This window comes from Phycodurus eques, chromosome 7, assembly GCF_024500275.1.
Source record: "Phycodurus eques isolate BA_2022a chromosome 7, UOR_Pequ_1.1, whole genome shotgun sequence".
NCBI lineage: Eukaryota > Metazoa > Chordata > Actinopteri > Syngnathiformes > Syngnathidae > Phycodurus > Phycodurus eques.
The window spans coordinates 16,753,537-16,778,527 of record NC_084531.1 but is presented as its reverse complement, the minus strand read 5'-3'; the positions used below and the strand labels follow the sequence as shown (position 1 = coordinate 16,778,527).

The window sequence follows — 24,991 nt, the reverse complement described above, 5'->3', positions numbered from 1 at the left end:
GGAAGTGAGTCAGCGTTAAAATGTCAAGCGGGAGCGTTAATCACTTGCTGCACCTGCTAATTTTTCCCCGTAACGTCATCTGTCGACATGTTTGATTGATGTTTAACATCTGGATGATTACTTACGCACTGCAGGTAATAATAATAATAATAATAATAATAATAATAATAACCCAGTGAGGAAAAGCACTACAGGAAATGGATGGATGGATAATAATAATAATAATAATAATAATAATGGGAATTTTTCACACCATGGAAAAGGACGTGTGTTGGCTGGTTATGCCTCGGCTGACAGAGTAATGGATCTGTCCATTGTTGCGTGCGGACGCGGCGTGATATATGGTATTTATTTGAAATTCTCTGAATTAAATGAGGCGCACACGTGTGCGAGAATGTCCTCGCAGGCCAGCCTTTTTCTATCGTGGTGATAAAGTGAATCCTGTTTCATGCCAATTCAATGTGTCGTGAAGCAAAAATGGAATACTGTTTCAGTATTAGTAGTAGTAGTAGTATTTGGAATCTGGGACGGGCCAGTCTTTTTGCACATTTAAATTATCATTAATGGCAAATAAACTAAAAATGGACCCCAGAGCCTCATTATGAAGTCATAAAACCACACAATTTTTTCAATGAAGAATTTAGCATGAAAAATGTAACTTATGACATCATTTTAATCAAATGTAATGGACAAAAGTAAAATATTGGAAAAGTCAAAGAAGCAAAATCTTATCAAGCTATTTTATTTCCCCCAACCAATCAGCAAAGCTCAATACAACAATGAGGTCGGGGCGGGGAGGAGAGAACTAAGCACTATTCTAAAAAAATTATTTATGATTATAAAAAAAGTTTTTAAAAATAATAAATGGGGAAAAATATATATTTTTGAAAATGTCAAGAAAACAAAAATGACAAAGTAATAACGCCATGAAATTTCACCCACTAAATCAATGCAGCAACTCACTAAGATTTTAAAGGGGGGAGGGGGGGGATAGAATGACATCTGACTAAATCAAATTTTATATATATATATATATATATATATATATATAATTTTAACAAACGAAAAAACAAAAGTCGCAAATGTCAATAAAATGTCTACAGATAACATGTCAAATTAATAATTATAAGTTCTTTTTATTTTTTTTATACTGTATATGATTTTAATCCCTTATCTTGACATCAGAAGTGGACCAAAAAAAAAAAAAACACACACATTTCCTTTTAAATTTGTTATGCACTTGTACTTTATTGCCAGGAAGATTTGGAGTATAGCGACAAAACAAACTGCAAAATGTTTTCACATTGGCTTTTAAAAAATAAAAACCTTATCAACATCATTTCTATCATAATAAATGACATTTTAGATTTATATATCCTATATAAAAATCCACAGATGAAATGTACACAAACAAATAACTATAAAACAAATGGACATGCAATAAATACATTCATTTCATTAAAAGCATATTGACATTAAAAAAAGAAGGCAGAAATACTGTTTGGTTGTATTGCTTTAAAGGTGACTGACAGACAACACAGTTAACATGTCATCTGAATTAAGACATTGCAAATGTGTGTGTGTTTGTGTTTCCATGTGCGCTGCGCTGTCAGCGTGGAAGTGTGTCCCACAGCTGAACTTTTTTCTCCCTGAACCACGACGCAGTCGGGCACAAGACATTGCAGTCATCCTCATTAGATCATAATCCCGCCACCCGCCCAATCCATCAATCCTGCACGTAATCTTTGCTGCATGTCTGTGTGTGCGTGTGTGTGTGTGTGAGAGGAGGACCCCAAGGCTGTGTTAGATCTTGGCACGTGCTTCTGTGTGTTCACTCCGATCGCCCACTCCTTAAAATGACTTTTTCAACGAGAAGTGACACTCCAAACGTGGAATTGCAACCTCATTAAAACTGATCTAATCTGGAGTCTGCAGGCCAGCCGTGTGTTTCTGTTTGCATGGCTGTGCCTGAGTTCTGGTTTTCATCATAACACGGAGACAAAGGTCGGTTTACATAAATTGCATCATGGGGATATCTTTCAGTGTCGGGATCAAAAATCAAAGAAAGCTCCACATATGAATGTGTTTGTGACATTTTTAGCATTGCCCCAATTGTTGGTGTTGTTGAGTGTGTACTGGTAGTCATCACTCTATGGCAAAGGTGTCAAACTCAAGGCCCGGGGGCCAGACCCGGCCCGCCACTTGATTTAATGTGGCCCGCGATGGCAAATCGTGTGTGTCACCTTCCATGATTCTTGTTAAAATCTGCACTGAAATTTCAAATGGTCATATATCTTAAATGATAATGTTGAGATACTGCAAGCATTTTTGTGTTACCAATCATGACCAATAGTTGAAAACCCAATTACCCTTGATTTCTGATTCCAAAACTAGTTCATAAATTTCGTGTGTAAATATGATGATGCGATTAAAGATTTTTATGGTTTCACAGTCATAATGGCCCTCTGAGGGAAATCTTAACTACAATATGGCCCGTGACAAAAATTTGTTTGACACCCCTGCTGTATGGGGACAAAAATCTGTCCAAGTCATATTTTGGATGGGGACATCTTTCACCATAGGGACCAAAAATCAAGGACAGCTCAAAATATGAAAATGTCTACAAGTTTTTTGGCATTCATGTGTGTGTGTCTGGTATTCATGGATCTATTGTGACAAAAGTCAGTTTTCACAGTCACATCTCGGGGTTGTTTTTCAGAGTGGGGACCAAAAATTAGGGAAAGCCAAATAAATTAATCCACAAACTGTGCAATTTTTAGAATTGGCACGATCATATATGTGGTGTTTGAGTGCATGTGTGTATACTGGTCCCTGTCACTCTCTGGGGCTAAAAGTCAGTTCACACAAAGACATCATGGCAGCGTCTTTCAGTGTGGGCACCGAAAACAGGGGTACCCGAAAATGTGAATGTTGAAGCTAATTTGAAGGCATCTGCAACCGTTTTAGAATTGGCCTGGACAAAAGTCCATTTACACAGTCATACCAAGCAGATGTCATTTAGCATGGGGACCACAAAGTCCGCACAAAGTCCAAAATATGAATGTATGTGAAGCTTTTAGCATTGGCCCATTTGTCTATGTGCGTGCACTAGTATTCTTCAGTCGATAGGGACAAAAGGCAAGTTTTCACAGTCACAGCATGGGGATGGAGTTCAGCGTGGGGACCAAAAATCAGGGAAAGTCGAAAATGTGAAAGCTGAAGCTAATTTGAAGGTATCTATGAAGTTTTTGAATTGGCCTGGACAAAAGTCAGTTTACAATGATATTTTCTTTGAGAGTGCGGATCAAAAATCAGGAAAAGCCTAAAATATGAATGCATGTGCTAGTCTACAGGTATCTGTGACATTTTTACAATTAGCCAATTTGTGCAAGTGTATTTGTGTATGCTGGTACTAATCACTGTATGGGGATAGATTATAGTTTACAGAGTCACATAAAGGAAACCTCTGGCTAGATGGGGACCAAAAATCAGAATTTAGGAGGAAAATTGTACAAAAATGTTACACATAATATTTGAATGTCTGCAAAAACATAATTAATCTTAAAAGAAAAGTCATATATTGCCACAAAAATGCTACATTTTATCTGCTACATTTCCCCCCCAAAAAAAATCAATTTCAAGTACTACAAAAAATATTTGCAGCGCATTTTTGTGCAAAATCCTACTAAATTCCACTACTACTAAGTCCAAGTCCTTAATAGAGACGCTGTGAATTAAAAGTGGAAAAAAATGACTGTGTTCTTCCTGTAACAGATTCTTTTGGCCAGAAGCTGCACTTTTGCTACTCGTCAGGCTGCAGTGAAGCTTAAATGTTGACTGTGAGGGCGGGTTGACATGACAGATGAGCACCAAAGAGTGTAACAATGAGCTGCATCATTTCCTAAAGGTAAGCACACTTTAAAGTTCACCAAACAGAAAAGAAAAGCAGGCGAGGCAAGATGCTATTTTTCCATCTCTTCTCTTTCTTATAGTTTGTGTCTGCCTTCACTTATTTTTCCTCGTTCCCTTCATCTGGGCGCATGACTTGGCTGCTGTGCACCCTGAGGCTCCGGCACAATTGTGCAATTTCATACATGTTTACTTTACTGGCATCTTTCCGAGCAGTATTTCACATTTCTTTTGGTTTTAATTCTCCTTCTGGGGGCCCTTTTCTTGGGGAGGTGGTGGAGGGGGGTAACCATCATACACCAGAGGTCAACGCATGCGGGAGCGGGATTCATTTTGGAAATCGATCAGGGCTTAGTGAAAAAGAAAGTAGCCCGCGGTGTAAACATTTAGACAAGTGTCTTCTTCAGCATGAGAAACAGCTGGAAGTAAGTGGATTGGGGCGTGGGACGGGGGCTGCTTGTGTTTAATGAAAGGTGAGGAAGATTTAGGGAGGAAGGGTGAGGGCCAGAGGGAAGGCAAATGTGGGACTTTCAGGGGATGTACATAAATTTAAAAAAAAAAAAAGCTTTTAGAAATGATCTGATGTAAGACAGTTTACACAGTCATATGGCTTTGAATGTGGGGACCAAAAATCTGGGAAAGCTCAAGATATAAATGCATGAGCTATTCTGAAGTGTGAAATCCATGTATTTGCATGTGTACTTGTTTTCATCATTCGATGAGGAAAACATTAATTTACACAGTCACATCATGGGTACCAAAAATCAGGGAAGGTTCAATATATGAATGCATTGTTGGATGTAGTTTGTGATCGTGAAGGGGAGGAAAATTGTGACAGGAATCAAGTGTCAGAGCGAAGGCAAATGCAGGGTTTTTAGGGGATTGTACGGGTAATAAAAAGCATCACAATATAAAAAAACGTAAATGTGAAGCAGCTGCTCAGAATGAAGCCAAGTATGGGGGAAGATGCTCTGGTGGACACAGGTGCACAAACATGACACACGCGGACGATAACGCTGCCAAATCACCGACAAGATCAGCGATAACGCTCACTTATAGCAACGGCGTGCACAGTCACGCACGAAAGAGTCCATTCTTAGCTCCAGCAATGAAAATGGATGGTTTTTGTACGTAATTTGGCACTTCATTTTAAAAAAATAAATAAAAAGGCACTGGACAATAGTGGCTTTTGACCCCTATGATTATCCACACTAAAAGGCAACGTTGCAGAGCCAGCTCGTGAATCCATAAAACTGCAAAGACTCTCAGATTTTTCTTTTTTAAGTAACGTCGGGTTAGTGCTACCCCCCCCGCCCCGCCCCCGCCCCCAATTTGTTGGGAGAGGCTTTAAAAGCCAATGTCCATCTTAGGCTGCTGGAACTCATCCAGACCATCTTTTTTTTTTAAACTTCTATTCTGTTACTGTTATAAAAGTTATGGGTCTCGCAATGACTTAAGAAATCAAACATGATTAAATATTTAAAAAGCATTTATTTGGATTTGTCTAATTAATGGAATTTCATAAAAGCCTTATTCGTCATTTTCAAAGCAGCTTCATTTAAAACTACGCTGGAGGCCAAAAGAGCTTTTCTGTGACAAATAAATGCCATTGTCAACGACAAATGATAACTTTTTTTTCAATATATATTAGGCAGTGACTCTCGCCATACGCTTGAAGAGGACAGGCACCATAGAAGAATGTATGGAAATAGAAATAAAATATGAATTTCTCAAGATCTTTAGGTGTGCTTTCTCAGAATTTTTTTTAAATTGTGTGTGAAACATTGATGTTAATACTTAAAAAAAATAATGTGATAATGGCAAAGGGGCAGTGCTCCACCAGTATTCGCAGGCGGACTGGGAATTTTATACTTAATAGAGAGTAGAAAAGTGCTGTTTTGGCAAGTAATTTTCTTACTTTTTTTTTTCCATTGCTCTAAAAGTGAAAGTTGTGAAGACTTTGAATGAACCATTTTTGCGATATGTGCAATTTAGAACATGACAAGCGAAATGTGAGGATTTAAAAAGAATTTAAAAGCACGGTAATGTGTACAAACATCGATCCATCCATTTTCCTTACCGCTTATCCTCACAAGGGTCAAGGGGCGTGCTGAAGCCTATCCTAGCTGACTCCAGGCGAGAGGCGGGGTACACCCTGAAGTGATCACCAGCCAATCGCAGGGCACGTACAGTATAAACAAACAGCCATTCGCGCACACATTCACAACTACGGGCAATTTAGGCAGCCTACAAACATACATCATAATCTTAAAAGTGCTGTTTTGAGAGTAATTTTCGTATAAATTTCCCATCGGTCTTTGGCGCAGGACGAGGTCAGCCCTATGAACTCTGCCGAACAGCAAGTACCAATCATGACACGACCAGGGTAGATAATCTGAAATATTTAACCATGTCTGCTCGGTTGCTCATATTTGTTTATGTGTAAATGCTTTAGTCATTTGTGAAATGTTTTACATTGAAAGAGAAATTTAATTTTAAAAAAAGTTATGTTTAACATGTGTAAATGTCCCCTAATAATCCTTAAAGTACTGTGTTTACAAGTCATTGCAATTTAGCAATTTTTCCATTGGTTTATGGGGAAGTGTTGGTATGTGTTAAATGTCACATGATTAAGGGAAACAATTTGAGCATCTGACAGATTGCTAATATTTTAATTCTACTAAATTTTACTTGTCAAGTTTTACAATGATTTTTGTGTGATTTATAATATTACATGACAAATCTTTTTTTTTTAATGTTGGTATGCAGTTTAATGTGAATAAACATGCCTCATAATCCGAAAAATACAGGGTTGTTTTTTTTACTTTTTTGCATTCGTCTATGGGCAGGATTAGGTGAGCCCTAAAAATTCTGCCTAGCAACAATTTGTGCAGTTCAGTTGATCTATGTTGCTTCTTCTGCTCAAATGTTTTTACAGTTGTGAAGTGTTATAATGAATGAAAAATGATTTGTGTATTCTGTGCGGTTTATAACATTGCCATTGGAAGAGAATTTTATTTTTATTTTTTAAGTAAGTATACTGTACTTTTCCTGGTGTGTAGCCTACCTAAACGATTGGTACCCCACTATTTTCTTCCCCCCCTTACGAAAAATCCACATCCTCGCCACAAAGCGCTTGAATGCCTCCCAGTGCGTGCGGCCGTATCACCGTGACACTGAGCATGGGTTTATTCCCAAACGAGCAAAGAAGGGAAGGAAAAGCAAAGATACCGTCGACTTGTTTTGTGAATGGAGCGCTTTCGAAGTCCGCGCAACCTTTTCATAGGCGGACAATGGCTCGGGCTCCACCCTGCTTGCTCTCACCCTGGCTCTTCTCCCTCTCTATCTGCCTCGACACATCCTGCGCCACAGCCAAAAGTTCACTTCCTGCTCCTCGGCTCGTCTCCTTCGCACCCGCCTTAATTCCCAGGACGTTTATTAGGCCCTGCTTCGCACGCTCCGATGGCATAAACAGACAAGCAAACACTTCCGGCTCCTATAGTGATCGACAAAAGCACTTCACTCACTCACGTACTGTACGTTCTCAGACAATCCTTCAAAAATGTAACTTTGGTTGAGTATTTCTATTTCTGACGTTTTACTTTTACTCTACCGCATACATTTGAAAACAGATATATGTACTTTCTCCTCCTAGCTTTGTCAAAAACAGCTCATTACTTTTTTCAACCTCCCCGGATAACGGCACGACATCAAAAATATAAAATGTTTGATGTCGTGCCGTAAATATAAAATTTTAAATTTTTGATTGACTTGAAATTTTTGATTGACGATCGGAGACTTTATCGAGGAGAATTGTTTATTGTTCTCAGCTCCAAGAGTGATTCATGGCTAATGCCAGCCTAAAAACCACAAGATTCAGGCATTTAAATTTAAAGACAGATTCTTTCTGTTCTCTATCTAACAAAAACACAGGTAAGGTGTATTTTTTTCTGTTCAAATTTTTGAGCTCATCCATCTTATTTTTCTGTCAGTGTGTGTGCGTGTGCATGTGTGTGTGTGTGTGTGTGTGTCTGGGTGCGTGCGTGCATGTGTGTTCACTAGAGCTTCTCGTGGTAAAAAAGGTTTTATCTAACAGGTCCCCTCCTTGCTTAGATTTGGAGCTACAAAGGAAAATGTGTGTGTGTTTTTATAACAGTGAAGGGGAGGGGGCAGATTTTCATTAAAACTAGTGAATGAAGGGCTCAAATTTCCACATTCTCTCATAACAAATAAACACACATCAAAGAATAAAACCCCAAAACTGAAAAAGGTGTCCTCCAAACACACGCAGGCCTCCTGTGTGTGTGTGTGTGTGTGTGTGTGTGTGTGTATACTGCATATATGTGTGTATGTGTTGCCTCTAGCTCGCAAGCACTGTGTCATATGGGCTGTAAAAAGTCCCTGGAAGCTTCACTCTTAACCCAAACAACATCAACATGGCATGGCGCTCGGCCCCGAGTGCGGTTCTGATGTTCACAGACAGCCCGTGAAGACAGCCACCGACCGGGGCAGACCCGCAGACGCCTCTTGTTTTTTTTTTTTTTTTTTTTTTTTGAGGACAACACAATGGAAAGTGTACGACGCATCATAATAATCATAATAACAATAAAAAAGCAATATCAAATGTCATCACTCTGCTGCAAAACTAATGTATAAACAGACAGTATCCACAGGTTTAAAAACAGAACAACTGCGTGTCTATATGTGTGTACATGTGCATACATCTCGCGCGTGTGTGTGTGTGTGCGTGTGTGTGTTTGTGTGTGTGTGTGTGTGTGTGTGTGTGGTCCTGAGGTAAGCACCAGTTTTCATGTGCACTACTTTGGTTGGACAAGAAAAAGTGACAGGAAACAACAGGTTTGCTATTGGACATATGTTACACAAATGAAGCCCCTCAAAGCAAGGGTGGGGAACACATGCATGCCGATGGATTATGAAAACAAATTTTAAAAAACTCAGAGGAATTATTATAAAAATCCCAAAAAACATTTAACCCACAAGAGCTCGTGTTTTTGTTTAAAATGTAAAAAGGTTCCCCACCACTGCCTTAAAATGACTGTTACATAAAAATAAAAATAAAAAGCCCAAAACGTAAGGCACATTGTTTTTGTTTTTTTTGTTTATCTTTTTCAGCTAAAAGTCACTCGGTCCATCACAGTGTGTTTATGGCTTTAAAGTCTTCACATTCACCCTCTGAGGTTGACGTAGGCACTATAGTGGTCAGATGATCTGAATTAGCGATGAGTGAAAGTGGAGGAAAGAAACCAAGGGAAAAGTTCTCTGGATGTTCTTTGGGATAAACGTTTAGAATTTAACGAAAAAATGTGCCTTCAAACCCGCAAACTTCAAGTGCTCTTGTTTTTTTGACTGCTGCTCAGCCCCAAATGCACAAAAAAATGCATTTCATTGTTGTTTTTGTGGCTTTGATATCGGCATGGAGATGCGAGAGGGGACGGCGGGGGTGGTATTCAAGGCATCAGAATAAGTAGTGCTGAGGGAATGGCAGGCATGAAATGGGACGTGGTGTGCGCGAATTCTCCAAGAGAAAGCGGGATTTCACAGGGATTACCGCCGCGCAACAGCTGGGCCGGACTACAACCAGGGCCTAGTGCTCGTATCACTGACAGATTAGCAGTTTCGTGTGTGAAATAGAGGGGGGGGAGATAAGGCGCGTGTGCATTAAACACTCACTTTGGCATGTCAATGGTAGCAGGGCCTCACATGTGTGACACCAGGGGGGTCAAATCCCGGGAGCCCCGATTAGCGCTGTGCAATTAATCATGCTAAATGGAGCAATTGCTCCTGTCATACGGGGTGACGGCCCAAGTTGACGGACAGGGATTTTTGTGTGTTCACCAGTCGGGTATGTACGATCATTTCACGGCCGTGAGATCATTAGATTGCAATCGACCACTCCTCACGAACAATGACGGGACATAAAGAACACGTCTAGAGTTATCAATGAGCTGCAATTGCTAGAAATGGCTTAACAAAATGTGGAAATAAAAAGTCACTGCATGTGGGGACAATCTTGAGTGTTATCAACTGTTTAATAACGCGAAATTAATACCATCTAGCCATACATACAGTACATATATTTTCTATACCACTTATCCTATTCAGGATTGTGGGTAGCTGGAGCCTATCCCAGCGGATATAGGGCGAAAGGCAGAGTACAGCTTGGACTGATTGCCAGTCAAGGCAAAAGGCAAATATAGAGACAGACAACCATTCACAGTCACGTTCTGAGCGGGAACTGAACCCACACGGCCTGCACCGAAGACATGATCCATCAGTGACTCCAAATTAACACATTGTGGAAAACTCAAGAAAGGAAAACTCCCATTGTTTTGAAGTCCAGATGAGTTGACGCACTCAGATCTGGACACAAACCCTGAATCTTTTACACTTGATTCTCATAACACAGGTTTAAGGGTTTAAGCTTCTCTTTGGATGTCATAATACAAAAATATAAATACGCATTTTAAGAAATGGTTTATGCTTTGGCTCAATGGCTGGAATTGTTGTTTTTTGCACACACAGACATAAATACTGCTCTCAGGCAAGTGTCCTTTGGTCACAGGATAGATAGCACAGTGCTCCTTGTGGTAGGAGGCTTCAAAGGTTAGATGCATAGAAAGGCACTTACAGTCGACATAGTCTGAGGTGCACAGGGGTTATTTACTTGAGGTGAACAGCGTCAGAATACTGTATGTGGCATGTGGTGGTCGATGGTCTTAGCTGGGCGAGTAGCGGTCAATGGTGCGGGCCTCAGAGAGGCCCTGCTGGGGAGGGGTGAGGGCTTGGCATAAGACGTCCATCTTGTCGTGGCCGAGAGCCCCGAGGTGCTCCGACGCCAGTTTGGAGAGCGGGTAGAGGCTCTCCATGGCCTTGGCGTCGGCCACCAGCTGCTGCTGTGCCTGGAGAAGGAGCTCATTGGCCTTCTCCTGCTTGAGCCCCAGGTGCTCGGCGGTGTACTTGCTCAGGGGGTAGATGCCCTCCGCAAAGTCCAGCTTCAGCTTGCTTTCGGCGGTCAGGCCGCCGGCCGTGCCCCCGCTGCTGTGCATCTTCATGTGGCTGATCAGGTTGCGCTGCTGGGCAAACTTCCCACCGCACACTTGGCACTCGTACGGCTTCTCCCCAGAGTGGATGCGCATGTGCTCGGTGAGACGGTATTGGCGAGTGAAGCGCATGCCGCAGGAGTCGCAGGCGAAGGGCTTGAGGCCCAGGTGGCTGCGCATGTGGCGCGTCATAGTGCCGCGCTGGGTGAACTTTTTGCCACATATGCTGCACGGGTACGGCCGGGTAAGCCAGTGGGTCTTTTCATGCTGCCGCAGAGTTGCTGGATCCTTATAGGACTTGTCGCAGGAGGAACAGCGGTACGGACGGATCATCTCCCCGATGGCCCCTGAAGCCAAAGCATGGCTGGACTTTGTCTCCAAGTGGGACAGGATGTTCAGGGTGCCACTCCCGCTCAACCCGCCGTAACCGTTCGTGCTGCTGCTGATGTTCTTGCCGTTGTTACTGTTTCCTATTTCGCCCCCCGAGTTGCCATACAGCTCTTCCTCTGTGTGGGTCTCCACATGCGCGTTGAGCTGCTCCGAGCTCGGGAAGCCCTTGTCACAGGGGATGCACACGTAGAGATTGTCACCGAAACTCTCCGGCTCGTACGGAACGTGGAACCTCCCCATGGGTCCGGAAGGGGATGGGCGGCCTTCACTGCTGCCAGTCTCCTCAGTGCCGGAGCCACTCTTGTCGTCTGGCCCCTCGCTCTCTTCCTTGTGCCGCCGTTCTCCATTTTCACCCCCTTCTTCCTCATCCTCATCTTCATCCTCGTCCTCTGCCGTGTACGGCAGCGGCTCATGTTTTACCCAGCGGTAGATGTTGCCCACTTCTCTTCCGGCCTCACCGATTTCGGTGAGGGTGTCCGGGCTTGGCGGGCACGGGTAGCGGTCAGTGCTCTGTGAGCCCGAGCGATGAAGGTGGGGGAGGTGGGGGCCAAGGGGTTGGTTGTGGGGAAAGGGTGGTGGAGTGAGAGCACTTGTCTGATCTGTGGTCTCCATTTTTTCAGAAGGAAAGGCCCTGCCGTTGGCTCCCTGTGTGGGGCTTGTGCGTCCGCTCAGGGTCCCGTCTCGCTCCTCGTCATTGTGGGTGCTGACCACATGGGACTGGGAGGGGGTGTGCTGAGACTGGGAGTTAGGACTCTTCTTGGAGAGATCCAGGCCATAGTTCGGGGAGCAGTTCCTCTCCGGAAGCGCTGAACGCAAGCTAAGCTGAGCCGGCAGCACAGACTGCATGGATGGGAAGGCCTGAGGGCCTTGGGTGGAGGTGGGGGCGTACAGCTCGCCAGCATGAATGGCGAGCCGATGGGGAACAAGCTCCTCAAGCGGTGGAGGCCGGGATGTGTGGCTGTTCATAATCCCCCCAGGAGGACACGACTGGATGACAGGAGTGGAAACCCTGTAGCGGCCTCCGTTGCCTAACCCCATACCACCCATCTTTGCATAAGGCAGGAAGGCTGGAGCGGTGCGAGGAGGGTACTTGCCATTTCTTTTGAGTTTCTTTTTACACAGAGCTACTAAGTCGAGCAGCTGCAGGTAGCTAGCCGCAGCCAAAACAGCACCCAGGTTGGGTTCGGTGGGAGAGGCAGGGTCCCCATCAGTGAGACGGCCTGTATAGATGTAGTCCAGAATGACCCGGAAGACCCCAGGACTCACCATCTCGTGGTCAAGGTTGATGAGATTGTCGTGGACCACCAAGGACTTCAAGTAGAGGCTGCTGGCCGCCAGAATGTTTTTGTGTGCCCGGAAGAGAGCGTTTTGCACCACAATGATGACATCGCACAGGAATCCTTTGGTGCGTTGGCTGTTAAGCTGCAGGAGGAGATCCCTCGCGTGACTTGGTACTTCCATGGCATCAAGGATCGTCTTCAGTCCGCCACCTGCAAACAAAGAGAAGACCGTGAGATATCACGTTGCGGATTCTTAGTAGCGATGTAACGAATACGCAAGTATTTCGAGGACAAAAAATGCTCGAGGATTTTCATCTGCCTCGGGGATCCAATTATTTAACTCATTCACTGCCAGCCAGCCCCCTCAGTATGATACTATTTGGATACACAGTAGCTGCCTGTTAATGCCAGGAAAGAGTTACTTGTGAAGCTGAACAGAGCAAACGCATGACAACAACATGCTTACGTCATCAATGCAAGGTGCACATATTTGCAAACCACGTTAAACACAACAGAGAAGATGATGAAAATGACATCAGAGAAGATAAATGCGGTGAAAAAAAGACAAAGTGCCTAACGTGCATATCAGACTGAGCAGAAAGGGGAACACCGAATTGCTCATATTTACCACGGAGCAGTAACTGCAATTGACTTGTTACGCTGCCATATTTGGATTTGTACAACAAAGCAGTGATTTGTGTGTGTCTTTTAACGACAGTGAGTACACTATTTAGTGACATAAGTTTGAATTGCGCTCATTTGTCACGCCACTGTGTTTACTGCCTTTTACCCCCTTTACTGACTATTTTCGGCTCCTTGCCGATTTGATTGACAGCTGCGGCTAATTTCTTTGATGTCCATTACGTACCTAATGACGTTCCTTAAGCGCAGCTTTGGTTCATAATGTGGTTAGATTTCGTCTGTTTAGAGCCTGTGGAGAAGCGTGCTTTAGAAGTGGTGCACTTGTTTCCATGTTTGAGCACTCATTTAGTAAGTCAAGTTTGCTACAAGCTTGGCCATGACATTACGTGACGCCTGCGGCCGTAGTCGGCCAACATCTGAGATTGTTTCTTGTCGTTCCAAGCTATACATTACTATTAAAGTATTGGTTCATGTTATTCCATTGTGTAATTTGCATTAATTTGTGCTTCTTCTTCATTTGACTTTAGTCAGTTGGTCTGCAAGCTCATTAACGCACAGCCATGAACCTATACTGTATAGCCTTTACACGATCAGGATTTTTGGCGCCGATCATCGATCAGCGAGTTTTAAAAAAAACGATAACCGATCACCGATCCGATCACAAGATCTGTCTATTTAAATGACCTGTTCATTTACTGTATATGGGATGAGAATCAGCACCTCCAAATCTGAGACCATGGTCCTCAGTCGGAAAAGGGTGGCGTGCCCTCTCCGGGTCGGGGATGAGATCCTGCCCCAAGTAGAGGAGTTCAAGTATCTTGGGGTCTTGTTCACGAGTGAGGGAAGAATGGAACGGGAGACTGAAAGGCGGATCGGTGCAGCGTCTGGAGTGATGCGGACTTTGTATCGATCCGTTGTGGTAAAGAAGGAGCTAAGCCGAAAGGCGAAGCTCTCGATTTACCGGTCGATCTACGTTCCTACCCTCACCTATGGTCATGAGCTGTGGGTCGTGACCGAAAGAACAAGATCCAGGATACAAGCGGCCTAAATGAGTTTCCTCCGCAGGGTGTCCGGGCTCTCCCTTAGAGATAGGGTGAGAAGCTCGGTCATCCGGGAGGATCTCAGAGTAGAGCCGCTGCTCCTCCGCATTGAGAGGAGCCAGATGAGGTGGCTGGGGCATCTGATTCGGATGCCCCCCGGACGCCTCCATGGTGATGTTTTCCGGGCACGTCCCACTGGGAGTAGACCCCGGGGACGACCCAGGACACGCTGGAGAGACTACGTCCTTCGGCTGGCCTAGGAACACCTCGGGATACCCCCCGAAGAGCTGGATGAAGTGGCTGGGGAGAGGGAAGTCTGGGCGTCCCTGCTTAAGCCACTGCCCCCGCGACCCGACCTCGGATAAGCTGTTGAAAATGGATGGATGGATTTACTATATACACTTGTGTACTTAATTGCTCTAAAAAATATATTTACTATAAATAATGTATCTTTGTTCCTCTATTTATGTCAGTGAGGCATAGTGACAGACAGAACAAATGAATGGTCTTCTATTAGATGGCAGGAAGTAAATACAGTAATTAATGTATCCACTTCTTGTGACATTTTTGTTTGTTGGTGTGCCGTGAGATTTTTCAATTATAAAATATGTTCCTTGGCTCCATAAAGGTTGGAAATCACTGCTTTAGTCAGATCGTGTATTCTAATCAGTCAGGTCAAACCAACATTACATGACAGAAATAATGGATGGTAACTTACTGTAATTAATTTACTTTATTTTTCATTTAATTACTTCACCCACACCAAAACTTTACAGCATGATTCGACAGAACGGCGGCATGTTTACGCCCAACCGTTCATGCTACCACTCGCTTGCTAGGCTACATAACGTTTTTGTTGCCTGCTTGCAAGCCGTATCGTATTAAAAGTGCGTGAACATACCTCAAGCAAGCCTTAAACGAACGTCCCCTCCTGTCCTGCGCACCGGTGACCACCAACACACGTTTTTCCCCATTTTGTCCTCATAATATAGTCATGAGCGAGCCACTCTTGTTGTCATCGCCACGGTAACGAGTGTATCCGGTCGCATTTGAGTTGACAAGATAAAGCCCAATGTTCATAAAAAAACGGGATGCTGTGGTATCGGAATACAAGATTTTATTGCAGTAGTCTGACAGTGCAATTGTTAAAGAGCAAATTTGTCTTGTAGTCTGATCCGGGCATTACGTGTTGTCTGTCTCAGACGTGTTGTCTGTTCCATACCTCCGACATGTTGTTTTTTTTAAATAACTTTATTGGCCGGAGTAAATGTCTTTTGCGGATACCGATAAGGCCAATAAAAACGGTGTAAAGTCTAATACTGTATGATGTCACATGCTAAAATGCTAGCTGCTCAAGTGAAGGCGCACAACACAAATACTGTTTATGCCTTTTTTAATTAATGACATGTCTTTTGTACTTAGAGGAAATGCTAAGTTTAAACTGAAATGTATTTATATTTGTGTTTTATCTATTTTTATTTGTTTGAAATTGTCCCACTGAAAATTTTTAGAGACAAGAAAATATAGTTTACTGCTCAATGTGAATTTGAGGGAAAAAAACAGTTGATTATCTAAAAACGAAAACCAATTGGTTGCTAATTATTAAGTGAGTGATTAAGTGACTTTTTCTTGTACATTCATAACTGTCCGTTAACCAAACAAAAATACATTTTATTTTATTCAAATTTAAAAAAAAAAAAATTCAAACTAATCCGAATTGCTCAAAATGTTTAGTGGGCTACTCGAATATTAAAATATTCGATACCTGCAGCCCTAATTCTTTGAATGACATAACACAGGCAGATATTGTTCACGATACACTATACAATGTATGTAGAGTACCAGTCAAACGTTTGGACACGCTCTCTCTGTCTTCAAACTTTTGACTGGTACTGTGTAAGCCACTCATCCATTTTCTGTGCCACTTGTTCTCATTAGGGTCGTGGGTAAAATGGAGCCTATACCAGCTGACTTTCGGCAAGAAGCAGGGTACACCGTGGACTGGTCCCCAGTCAATCAGAGGGCACATACAGACAAACAAGCATTCACACTCACATGACTTTTATATACCTCAGTTAACCAAACACGCATAGCGCCAATAGAAAGGCAGACGGATATTCATTCATCAGAGTTGATGTGCGCCACAGACAGACCGGGTTAGTTAGTTTGTTTGTTGGTTGGTTGGTTGGTTTGTATATACGACTTTACCGATTTTATATCACTTTTTATTGGCTGACTTGTGGCAATCCATGCATTTATTTTAACGTTTCCACATTAAAGGATTATTACCATATAGACAAATGTATTGGCATCCATGTTTTAGCCAATCCATCAATCAATCAATCAATCAGGAGTTGGTCCACCTTAAGTTTTTATCTTCCAAGACATTGCAGCCAATTGTATGTGCTTTCAACTGTGTGGGAACCGTTTGGGAAAGGCACTTTTCTGTTCCCCATAGAGCTAAGCAAGGTTTATAAAGGCATGCTCAGAAGATTTTGGGGAGGAAAATCTTTATCAAACATTAATCTGGAGGATGGCGAGCCTGTACCCTCTCTCGGATCCTACAAACAGTGACCTCACAAATGAAAGTATGAACAGAAATGCTCATATATTCACTTGTTGTCGGTGGAAAGGCCACATATCACAACACAGCAGAAGAAGTGAGTCACAAAGCTGTATTCATGTATGAAAGTAATTAATATGTGGTCGTGCTAAATTCACAGGCAGAATTGTTTTACATATGTCGTCGGTCGTGTCGATCATACAGCAGAACAAGCAGGCGGCAGAGGGACTTTGCGGGTAGCGCATACCAAAGAGAGGGGCTCCGTTAAAGTGAACGGGACGCGAAAAGAAGGTTCGTGCCACTGCTGCTTTTCTCATCATGCGTTCACTTCTTCTGCAGCGGGCAAAACGTGAGAGAGAAGTCAAAAGGTGGCGAACCCCCCCCCACCACCACCACCGGGAAAAAAATAAATGAGTTTTAGAAGCTGCTAGTGGGTGTGTCCAGAGATTTGAACAAATAGAACGGGGTTTCACAAGTATGAAAAAGCGCACGTAGATTAACGGCTCCAATGCTGCACGTACAGTATACAGTGCTACATGAAATTAACAATCAATTCAGGGTTATTTCTCTCTTTCTAAATGTTCTGAATGCCTGTTTCCACACCAGTGTCATATTGAGCAGAATAAGGAGGCCCACGGGAGTAATACTGTAGAGAAAATGAAGCACACATGAAATTTAATTTTGTATTTAATTTCACTTAATTGGTCTGAAAATGATTACAAAAAAAATGTCTTTGTTCATCTATTTATGTCAACGATGTATAGTGACTGGCAGAACAATTAAATGCTCTTTCACTAAATGGCAGAAGGTACAATAAACCTGTGTATTCACCTGTGGTTATTCTTACAACAGAACAATAGCTTTGTTTTTGACTAAACAGGCCCCGATTTCCCACATAGTAAATCAATTTGTGAGTAAATTGAGGCGATTTGATCATTATTTCAGTTTATATATTTATTGTGACATTTTTGTTTGGTGGTGTACTGTGAGATTTTATTGTTGTGTGTAAAGTATGTCCCTTGGCTCAAAAAAGGTTGGGAAACACTCCCATAAAGAGTTCGACTCTTGAAAGTATTGATGACGAGTTGACTCAACAACACCACTGCTGGTTTTAGTAAACTAGTGTACTTAATTTTGCCTCAATTACTTCAAGACACGATCGATCAACAGAATTGTATAGCATCTATTAATTTTGTCATAATCATCTGCATACAGTAAAACAGTAAGTAAAAGGTACAGTCGTTAGCAAAGAGCTTAACTTAGGTTCCATTGCATGTATCTTAGCTTAAGATGGTTCCTGTTACTTCTCAATTATAAGGTTATAGTCACAAAATCTACATAACAGTTAACTTGTTTTTATACTTGTATGACAGGAATGGTAAAATGCAGTTTGCATGTTGGATGAAACAACTTTTGCTCTGACCAACCAACAAGAGGACAGAAAAAGTCTGTTTTTTTTAGCTATTAGCTAGCTGGCCATGTGAGACAAATTTGAAATCTGATTGGTTAAAGAAACAGTCCCCTTGGTGATATACTTTAAGGTATATATATGGGCCAGGTGGTTCAGAAGGCCCTGGGCAGATTAGACTAACGTGGCAGCACACAGAGGCTGAAATCTGACCTCTAACATCCATACACAACTAGAATAAAAGCAGCCAAGAGAAATGCTACAAAATCAACAGAATAGACTGTGGGGAATAAGTTAACAAAATTTCATGGAACAAATAGATTTTTTGGTTGTAAATGTAGGTCAATGCTTCTGATAGTGTAAAGGTCTTGCCTACCCTGACAGCCCACCACTGTTAAAATGTTACTTAAAACTTGGTGGTAAAAAAAAAAAAATATCTTTCAGTGTAATAGTCTTAGAAACTGGGCAATATGTACAGTACATATGATCATGACAATTGTGGCCTTTTCCATAGCTATACAGCTATACTATAAGAAACACTAAACGCACATGATGTACTGGCCATTTACATTAGATGGTGCAATGCTTCACGCTGTTCAGTCCCCAGGGATGCAATGCACACACACACAAATATTCCTGCATGCTCAAATATCACCACTTCACTCCTCCATCAGGCCTTAAGTAAACTACATCACGCATGAAACATGGCGTCTCGTTCCAGCGGAGGCATCTGAGGACAGTTTGCAATACAAAGTGACCCTTGTGGGGCTTTTCTATGCCTGATTGGAACACAAGCAAGTCAATAAATAAATAGCATGTCACATTCTTCCGCACAACGGGACATATAATGAAGACTTTGCCCCTAATAAGTTATGCAAAGTTCCATTTTAGCAACATGGTTCTGATTATGTTGATTGTTTAGCATTTTAAGAGGGGGAGGAAGGCAAACAAAAAGTAATTTGCAGTCACAATAAACATAAAATGCTAAGAAAATATTTTTGTGAAGGGGGAAAAAAATAAAAATAATTACATTTTAAGAATCTTTAATTAAAAGTAAGGACGTGGTTAAGAGCCAATAAATATGAAAAACCAAGAAAAAAAAAAAGAGTATACATTTTCTTTTACTAAATAATTTTAGAATACTGTCATATAACAATAAAATATAATTTTTTAAATCTTCAAAAAAAAAATAATATGGTATTTTAATTAAAAAGGATGGATTTTCTCTGGAGGAAAAAAAATCCAATGTGAAAGACACAAATTTGACATTACGGTCCATCCTTTCCCAAGCTGTCATTTCAAGTGTTTCCACTTCTGCTTCCCATTACAGGGCCATCATATTTTAACATAAATTGTCAGTCGCGGTCGCATCAAACTCAAGTGAGCCAAGCGTACCCCTTTAGTGAACTCTCACAGCGAACACAGGGTGCGTGACGACACAGAGCGACCGAAGGCCTTACTGCCTGTAGAAAAGACTTTCTTGTAAAATAAAACAAAAATTTTTTCCAAATGTTTAAGCATCCTGAAAATATCAGTCATATGAATAGTAGTTTAAAAGGGTGAAAAAAAATGCCAAAGGAATTGCACATGGAGCACATTTGACACGGCAAAAGTTCCTCTGAAATTTTTTTGCCTCTCTAAAAGTTAACAATGATGACAGCTTGTTGTTTGTATCAAATTAATATTAAATATGTACCAATCGCCTCCGTGTTTTGACAGTTTTAGAGCAAAGCGATAGACTAAACGCACTTGCCCCTGGTCACGTAAACATGCCTGACATCTGCTTTCATATTGTTATCAGCGTGCTTCATTTTAGAATCCACTAAAGTGCAAACAAAAAACAAAAAGCAAACTTTGCATGCATAAAATAACAGGCTGCATGTTTTACATTTAAGTTTCGGGGAAGGAGGCGGGGGCCGGGAGAAGGAGCCCTCTCCACCCCCCCCTTGCTCATTTCAAAGAGTAGTGAAAGGTGAAAAGGTCATGCTTCAGTCACATCAGCAAAGTGTGTCGGAGTCGGCTTCCTGTCTGATTGCATCGAAAAGAATCATCACACCATCGCAGAAAGCAGTGACAAAATAGTGATGAGAACCTGGTGCGTTAAGTAACATATGTATCACGTATGTAAGGATATCAGATTGGGTGCAATTTGAGCGTGTGGCGTTCACAAGATGGCATTTTAATACACCGACTCAACATGTCTTCATGGTGGAACGTGGCCCAAGTTCTCTTCACATACGCGACATGCGAAAGCGAATCCTTCCCCTTGTGTTGTTTCACACGTCTTTTCAGCAAAGAGCAACATCAACTCTATACTGTATTCATCTACTAATGAGACATATCAACAGTGTGACTTTGCACTGACAAATTCAATCCCCAGCTGTCAGTGAGCAAGACAGAAATTAAAAGGGAAAATATGACAGGAAAATTAGAGTCTAACTCACTATTCTGAACACACACACACACACACACACACACACACACACACACACACAGAGTATTGGTCAGAAACCTCAATAGAAAAGCCACATTATAAAAAAAGGTCAAATGGAGTGGCATTTGTACTCTATAAAAGTGTAAAATACATAAATAAAGTCAAAATGTTGCAAATGCTTATTTTTTATTTCTACATTTATGCATTATAAATTGGTGGATTCATGTTCCACTTTCAAATATAAAAGCATGAAAACTTGGAAAAACTTAGTATTTCTCCACTACTCTGTATAGGTTTGCATACTTTGTTTCTCTTTCAGGTTTTTACATTTAAAGATTACTAATCGATCAGCATGTCAAAGTTTTTCTCGACTTTTCAAACAAAAGCAAGGAAATATGGGAAAATGCAATTTCTGCACTTTGAGTAGCACATGAAGACATTCTTTTTAGTATCATGATTTTTCTGGTTTTAAGATTTTAGGACTACTCATCAGTGAAGATCATTTCCACACTTTACATTTGAAACAAAAGCATGGATTTATGGAAAAATGTCATTTCTGCACTATGAGTGGCGCACAATCACAAATGTTCCTATTCTAAGATTTATTTATTTTTTACATTTAAGAACTACCTACTAATCAATAACAATCACTTTCAGCACATGTCAATGTTCTTACGTGTATTTTTACAAAATGTAATTTTTGAACTACGAATGGCACACAATACATTTTTTTTAACAGTTTTCAACATCTAAGGATAATGAATCAATACACATAATTTCCATCACTTTGTGTACTTGTGCACGTTTAAAACAAACGCATGAAAATATGGAAAAACGTCATTTCTTCAACGGCACTGCTCTAGAGTGGCACACATACTGCCTTATTTTATGTCAACCTACCTTTAAGAATAAATAATCATAAATATCTTTTTAGTCACTGTTAATGTCTCTTTTTTTTTTTTTTTAACCAACCCATGAAAATGTGGAACTTGACCTGTAATTATAACTTGACCTGTATTAACTCCCACTTATAAGTGACACAGGATCACTTTGCCATTATATGATTTTATGGTTCCTGCATTAAATGAATGTCATCTAGTTTCAAAAACAAACAACTTACAACTTTTTGTATTTATGCCATGATCATACATGGTTGAATGTTTTTTCTGCTTCTTATATCCAAGCATTACTACTCGACAAAGATCATTTTAGACATACTTTTATAAGCAAAAATGTGAAAATGTGATGACAGTTGTGGATGCGTGGCATGATCATGCACATTCATGATTTAATGTTTCACACTTACTGGATTTAAGGATTAGTAATCAATAAAGATCTTTTGAAACATACTTTTAACATGGGAAATGTAGTGATTATTGTGTATGAGTGGCATGATCATATACTTATATGACTATGTTTTTTCTGATTGCTTTTAGGATTACTAGATCATTTTAGACATACGGTAAAACCAAAGCACGGAAAATGTGACTTACAACGTAAGCATTAGTGGTACAGGATCACAAAATTTTATGATTTCATGTTTTTTTCTGCTCGCTATACTTACGGATTAATTGATGAAGATCATGTTTAAACATACTCTTAAAAGCAAAAACGTGACAATATGGTAACAGCTGTGTACGATTATGCACTTGTTTTTCTTTTCCTTCTAAGTGTATTTAAGGATTGGAAGCAATAAAGATCACATTAAACATACTTTTAAACGCAAAATACTGTGAACATGTGTTTTCAGTTGCATATGAGTCGTATGATCATACACTTATGATTTAACGATTACACACTTATATGACTGAATGTTTTTTCTGCCTCCTACATTTATTTATAAGCGACACAAAACACTGAAAACGTTTTTTGTTTTTAACTATTACTGCATTGAAGGGGAAAGCAATATCTCAACAGGTTGAAACAGGTAAGGGGAAATCATCGAAAATTCAGCTGGGAAAAAAAAAAAAAAGCGTTTGATATCAAAGGACGCTGGCAAAACGTTCAGAAAATGAGTACATGCTTTTGGGGGGAATGGAGTGCATCCCGCTTACCTGCATGCCCGATGTCTGCTGCCATCCCATCCGAGTCTGCCTCAATGATCATGTCAGCAGGCTGCTGCAGTCATATCTGACGTCCTGAGTGCCAGCCTCCACAGAGCCATGCCAGCGTCCTTTTCACCAGCTCTTTTTTATCATTATTAATTGATAGGAAAGCTCTCGTCAGCGGGCTCACGTCCGTCCTCCCTCCCACCCACTTTTCTCTCTCTCCTTCTCTCGCTCTCTCCTTCTGCCCCTCCTCTCTTTTCTCATCGCCTCCTATCCAAACCAAAAAAGCATCAGTTTCCTCCCTATTTTTTTTTTCTTCCCCCTTCTACTAATTTCCTCTGCTATTTTGGAGCAGCAAGAACGCGCGCACAGAGCGGCGTCGGCAGTGGTGATGATAATGGAGTCTGTGTGAGCTCGCCTCCAGTGTGATGTCAGTCTGTAATAAAAACGAAGAAGGTAACACGGAGGGCAGGAACTTCGGCTGACCCCCACTTGAACTTCTCCGCGCACATCGTCTTAAAGGGACCGGCAGCTTTTGCTGGAGGAGACCTCTCGTTTCGTTTCTCATTGTTTCATCGAGGACCATTAATAATGTGCATTTAGTCAACGTTTAAAATATATATTTCGAAATACAGTAAAAGTTAGATTTGTCTGTTTTTGAGGTTAAAAAGCAAAGTCATTTTGTTGGTGTTTAATAAAATATATAAATAATACTGAAATCATTTTTGACACTGCAGTAAAGAAATGCATATAAATATATGTTATATATGTTATGTAATAAAAGCAGCGAACCGTAGGGATTTGTAAAATATGAATATAAATGACCAATAAGTGATGGGCATACTTAGTGATTAACTCCAAATCGGTTATCGGCCTCTTTGATAACTAATAATCGGTAAACCATAGTCTATCTCAAGTGCCGAGACACATGAATGTGCTGAATCTAATTTCACTTATTTGGTCCAAAAATCGTTAATTTACCACCGATAATGCTGGTGGAACCATGGAAATAGGAATTAGCACGTCCGCCTCACAATTCTGAGGTTGTGGGTTGTGGGTTGGAATCCGGGCTCCTGCCTTCCTTTGTGGAGTCTGCAGGTTCTCCCTGTGCTTGCATGGGTTTTCTCTGGCTACTCCAACCTCTTCTCACATCCTAAAAACATGCATGTTGAACACTCTAAAACTGTCCTTGGGTGTGAATGTGAGTGTGAAGGTTGTTGGTCTATATGTGGCCCGGCAACCGGTTCATGGTGTACCCCGCCTCTCGGCCGAAGTCAGCTGGGATCGACACAGCTCACCCTTGACCCTAGTGAGGGTAAGTGCTATAGAAAATATATTGACAGATGGGCAAATGGTTTATCTCTGTTCATCTATCTATCCCAGCGATGTATAGTGACAGGCAGAACAACAGAATGCTCTTCCAGTAGATGGCAAAAGGTACAACTAACTCACGTATCCACTTCTTGTGACATTTGTTGTTTGGTGGTGTGCCGTGATTTTATTTTGTATTTTTTTTTAGGTAAAATTTGTGTATTGGCTCAGTGAAGGTTGGGAAACACTGGAATAACTGATATGTTTAATGTGTGTAAAATTGAAGTCGATTCACCATCTCTAAGCAATTGTAACTTTTCTGGCATCTGGTTTATTTGATAGTACTTCTTTTTCATTATATTGTCCATCCATCCATCCATCCATTTTCTGTACCGCTTATCCTCACTAGGGTCGTTGGCGTGCTGGAGCCTATCCCAGCTATCTTCGGGCGAGAGGCGGGGTACACCCTGAAGTGGCCGCCAGCCAATCGCAGGGCACATATAGACAAACAACCATTCACACTCACATTCACACCTACAGGCAATTTAGAGTCTTCAATCAACCTATCATGCATGTTTTAGGGATGTGGGAGGAAACCGGAGTACCCGGAGAAAACCCACGCAGGCACGGCGAAAACATGCAAACTCCACACAGGCGGTGCTGGGATTTGAACCCCGGTCCTCAGAACTGTGAGGCAGATGTGCTAACCAGTCATCCACCGTGCCGCTCATTATAATCTGTGCCTTTTAAATTTATTGCACTTTCTTTTGCTGCTGTAACCAGTGAGTTCAATAATCGTATTTTACTTTATCTTGAGCTACAATGGAATCCACAGCAAGGCATTGCCGAGTCAGTCTCAAATACAGTGAACGCTCTGTGAATAGCAAAAACTTGTGAAGAATGGA

At 41.4% G+C, this 24,991-nt stretch overlaps 1 protein-coding gene across 1 annotated transcript; it reads right to left on the bottom strand.

Annotated features, from left to right (window-relative positions):
• Nucleotides 1-1,242: 1,242 nt before the first annotated feature.
• On the bottom strand, nt 1,243-23,199 carry hic1 (hypermethylated in cancer 1). The gene is made up of 2 exons (XM_061681815.1): nt 22,782-23,199; nt 1,243-12,850 (listed from the first exon to the last, which is right to left on the bottom strand). Exons 1-2 carry the CDS (start codon nt 22,831-22,833, stop codon nt 10,647-10,649), a joined length of 2,256 nt encoding a protein of 751 aa, XP_061537799.1. The 5' UTR covers nt 22,834-23,199; the 3' UTR covers nt 1,243-10,646.
• Between the last annotated feature and the right edge of the window lie 1,792 nt (nt 23,200-24,991).